The sequence below is a fragment of the Capsicum annuum genome, unplaced genomic scaffold (genome assembly GCF_002878395.1).
Source record: "Capsicum annuum cultivar UCD-10X-F1 unplaced genomic scaffold, UCD10Xv1.1 ctg82906, whole genome shotgun sequence".
NCBI lineage: Eukaryota > Viridiplantae > Streptophyta > Magnoliopsida > Solanales > Solanaceae > Capsicum > Capsicum annuum.
Window position 1 is genome coordinate 1 of NW_025893732.1, and position 3482 is coordinate 3482.

A 3482-nucleotide genomic window follows, 5' to 3' on the forward strand; every position below is an offset into this window, starting at 1 on the left:
CGGAAAATTTGGAATAGAAAATTCTTCCAAAATGCAAGACTTGATAAGGATGCTGTAAAGCTAACTGGAGAAATTAATGCACTAAAGATTGAGGATGTGAAGCTTGAGACACTAGTAACTGAAGAAATATATGTTCAAAGGGAAAATGCTCCCACGAGAGATTTTATGCCGCTGTGGAGACATGTCGAAAAAATCCTTGAGTACTTAGAAAATGCAAGTACTAAGAGAATTGGAATTTATGGAGAAGCTCAAGTGGGAAAATCAACTGTGCTTAAAATGTTAAATAATTGCTTTTATCCAACATTATCATCAATTAGCTTGACGTATGATGCAGTCATTTGGGTGGACTTCCCATCAAAGGATTCTGAGGATGCCAAGAAAAATATGCAGCTACAGATTCTGAGAAGCATTTATGGAAAAGAAGAGCAAAGTTCAAGGCATAATGCTACTAGAATTAATGAAGCATTGGAAAATGCCAAGTACTTGTTAATTTTGGATGACGTTTATGAAAAAGTAGACTTGGCAGGTTTAGGAATTCATGACGACCATAAATTTGGTCAAGTTGTTATCGGAGCTACTGGAAAAGGTGTATTGAATCTCATGAAAGTACATGAAAGCATTTTGATAGAGAAACTAGAATGTCATGATGCGGAGGAGTTTTTTAAGGAATGTTTAGGTCTTGAGTCTGGTGTCGACCTATCGTTGGTACAACCCTATATGAAAAAAATTATTGAACTCACTGGTGGGCATATAGGGGCACTTGTTGGAATTGCAAACTTTATGAAAGGGTTGGGAACTTATAAGACGAACTTAAGTGTTTGGAGTGCTGTAGTACTTAATTTACAATTGCCAAATTCACCTCAAAAGCTTGAACTAGGAGCGCTGGAGAAAGCATACAAGTTATCCTACGATGCATTGAAGGATGATGATATGAAGAAGTGTTTACTGTATGTTGCTCTATTTCCAGTTGGATATAGAGCCCACACGAGCTACCTCGTAGAATGTTGGAAGGCTGAGGATTTTTTGCAAGATTACAACACGTTTAAGGAAGCACGTGCTATCGGATATACTATATGTTGTAAGCTCACAGAAACACACTTATTAGAATGGTCTGGTGAGGAGCATTTGAAAATGCCATTAATCTTCAGAAAGGTTGCGTTGCAAATACAATATCCTGGTGATGTAGGAGAGAACAAAATATTGGTGCGAAATATTTTGGAAAGAGGTAACCACCCTTCTGAGCAAGATTGGAATACTGCTAAAAGAATATCACTGATGTGCGGTGAACTAGATTCGGATTTCTTGCCCAATTGTCCAATGTATAGTAACAAGTTGACATTATTGTTGCAGAAAAACCCGAAATTGAGAGATATTGGGGATCAATTCTTCATTAACATGGGTAATCTTCGAGTTTTGGACTTGCAGCGTACAGGAATAATTGGTCTGCCAAAATCAATCTCAGCGTTGGGGCATTTGAAATGTCTATACTTGAATGATTGTTCCAGTTTGGGAAGGTTACCAACTGAAATGGAGAAGCTCAATCAACTAGAATTGCTTGATATTCGTCGTACTTTGATGCGCTGCTTGCCCCGTGAGATCTGGTACTTAAAAACATTAAGGTGCTTGCGTATTTCAGTTTGTGATAGTCTACACTCCAAAAAAATTATGATGGTTTCCCAACCATCATGCTTCTCTCGGGAATTTTTTCTGAAGCTTAAATTTCTTGAGGAGTTGACTATTGATGTAGATCCCCTAACACCAGATAAGAGATTGATTGTTGATCAAATTCAAGAGGTTCTCAGGGAAGCTGTACACCAACATTATTTAAATGTTACATGGGAACCTAACGAGTTCATTGCATTAACTGCAAGTCAATCCAATCGCGAGGAGGTAACCATTTCGTTCAGCATTTTCTTGTTTTAGCTGGAGTACACTTTTTATTTTTTTCAAAAAAGTTCGTGGCTTATTGAAATTTAAAACATATATTTCTTCATTTCCCATTAGATCTTGACTTAGGGTGTGTTTCTTCAAATTACTCACATTATATAGCTTTATAAAATTGCTTCGAATTATGCTGACGGTATAATGTTTGATTTTTTTTTTTATCAAAATGATAATTATTGAGATGCAGATCACTACAATCAATAATCTGAAGCATGCAAATCAGCTGGAGATTACTGAGGCTTCTACATCAACAACTAATTCGCAGCATACTGAAGGTACAAAAGAGTGGGTTCAGAAGAGATTCCATGACAACTGAAAGAAGTATCACCTGTTATCTTCTTTGGCAGAGGTTCTCATATTATTTGTTGGTTACTGTTTTTCTCTCTAATATTTTGATCATGACTTTTTTGCTGCTTTATTTTCTTTTTTGAAGTGTTTTATCTGAGCGAGGGTCTATTGGAGACCGTCTCTCTAATTTCACAAGGAAGGGATAAGGTTTGCATACACACCGGCCACATCCTCCGCTTCCCAGACTCCATTTGTATGATTACATTGGATATATTATTGTTGTTGAATCCTGATGTGCTACACTAAAACGATTGCAAAGAGTTCAAAAATATGCTTTCAATATTATGAATCAAACCCAATCCAATATGAATACCACATGACAAAACAGCATGAATTCCAGCATATGTCAATTTCAAAATCATGCCATTCTCACCAAGATGAACTTGTTATGTTCCTCCGTTTAAAAGAGATATCTTGAGCAATCGGAGAAGCACTTTGATTAACATATTTGATCTTGAACGATTCAATTAAGCTATTAGTATTTGTTCTGAGTGATTCAAGTTGGAAGAACATCTGATCTGAGTTTGAGAGGTGCTTTACAATGATTGCTTACTCATAAAACACATAGATAAACATGCAATCATTTCGATCTTCGATTTCAGATTCAATCAAACAGTTATCTCCCCACCTACTAACTCTATATTTCAGATTGTGATATTTTTGGATTTTAATATGATGTTTTATGTTCATCCAAATGGAAACTGACCTGATCTTTCGAAGACTACGCATCTCAATTACTTTCAACCCAATACAATACTCAGGTTGAAACTGACAATCATGGGACAACTATTAAGTAGTGTTCAAATCTTGTTCTTGTCTAAACTTACAAAAGATGGAGAACGATTTCTCAAGAATCACAATTCACCTCACTACTGGATTACGACGAACGTGTCAGATTACAGCTCATCAGAACCGATACTCTTAAAGATTTTGATGCCAAGACTGTCCAAACATGACAAGTGTATGAGAAGCCTTCAACTTTGCAGAACAGGACTTTTACCTCCTCCTGAAGGGCAATGTCAAGCCACTTATCTATCCAAACTTCAATAGGGATTTTTCTTCTCTCATATAAGTTTGTATTTTGTATCATAATATAACACAAGTCAAGTTATGCCATTTCATTCCTATAGAATTTATGTCGATAGAGACAAAAGAATAAGTTCGGAACCCACAAGTTATATTGTAAAAGG

At 36.2% G+C, this 3482-nt stretch overlaps 1 protein-coding gene across 1 annotated transcript; it reads left to right on the forward strand.

Annotated features, from left to right (window-relative positions):
* Positions 1 to 7: 7 nt before the first annotated feature.
* Positions 8 to 2668, forward strand: LOC124895553 (probable disease resistance protein At4g27220). The gene is made up of 2 exons (XM_047405985.1): positions 8 to 1890; positions 2132 to 2668. The coding sequence occupies exons 1-2, from the start codon at positions 166 to 168 to the stop codon at positions 2258 to 2260; spliced, it is 1854 nt and encodes a 617-aa protein (XP_047261941.1). The 5' UTR covers positions 8 to 165; the 3' UTR covers positions 2261 to 2668.
* The last annotated feature ends 814 nt before the right edge of the window (positions 2669 to 3482 follow it).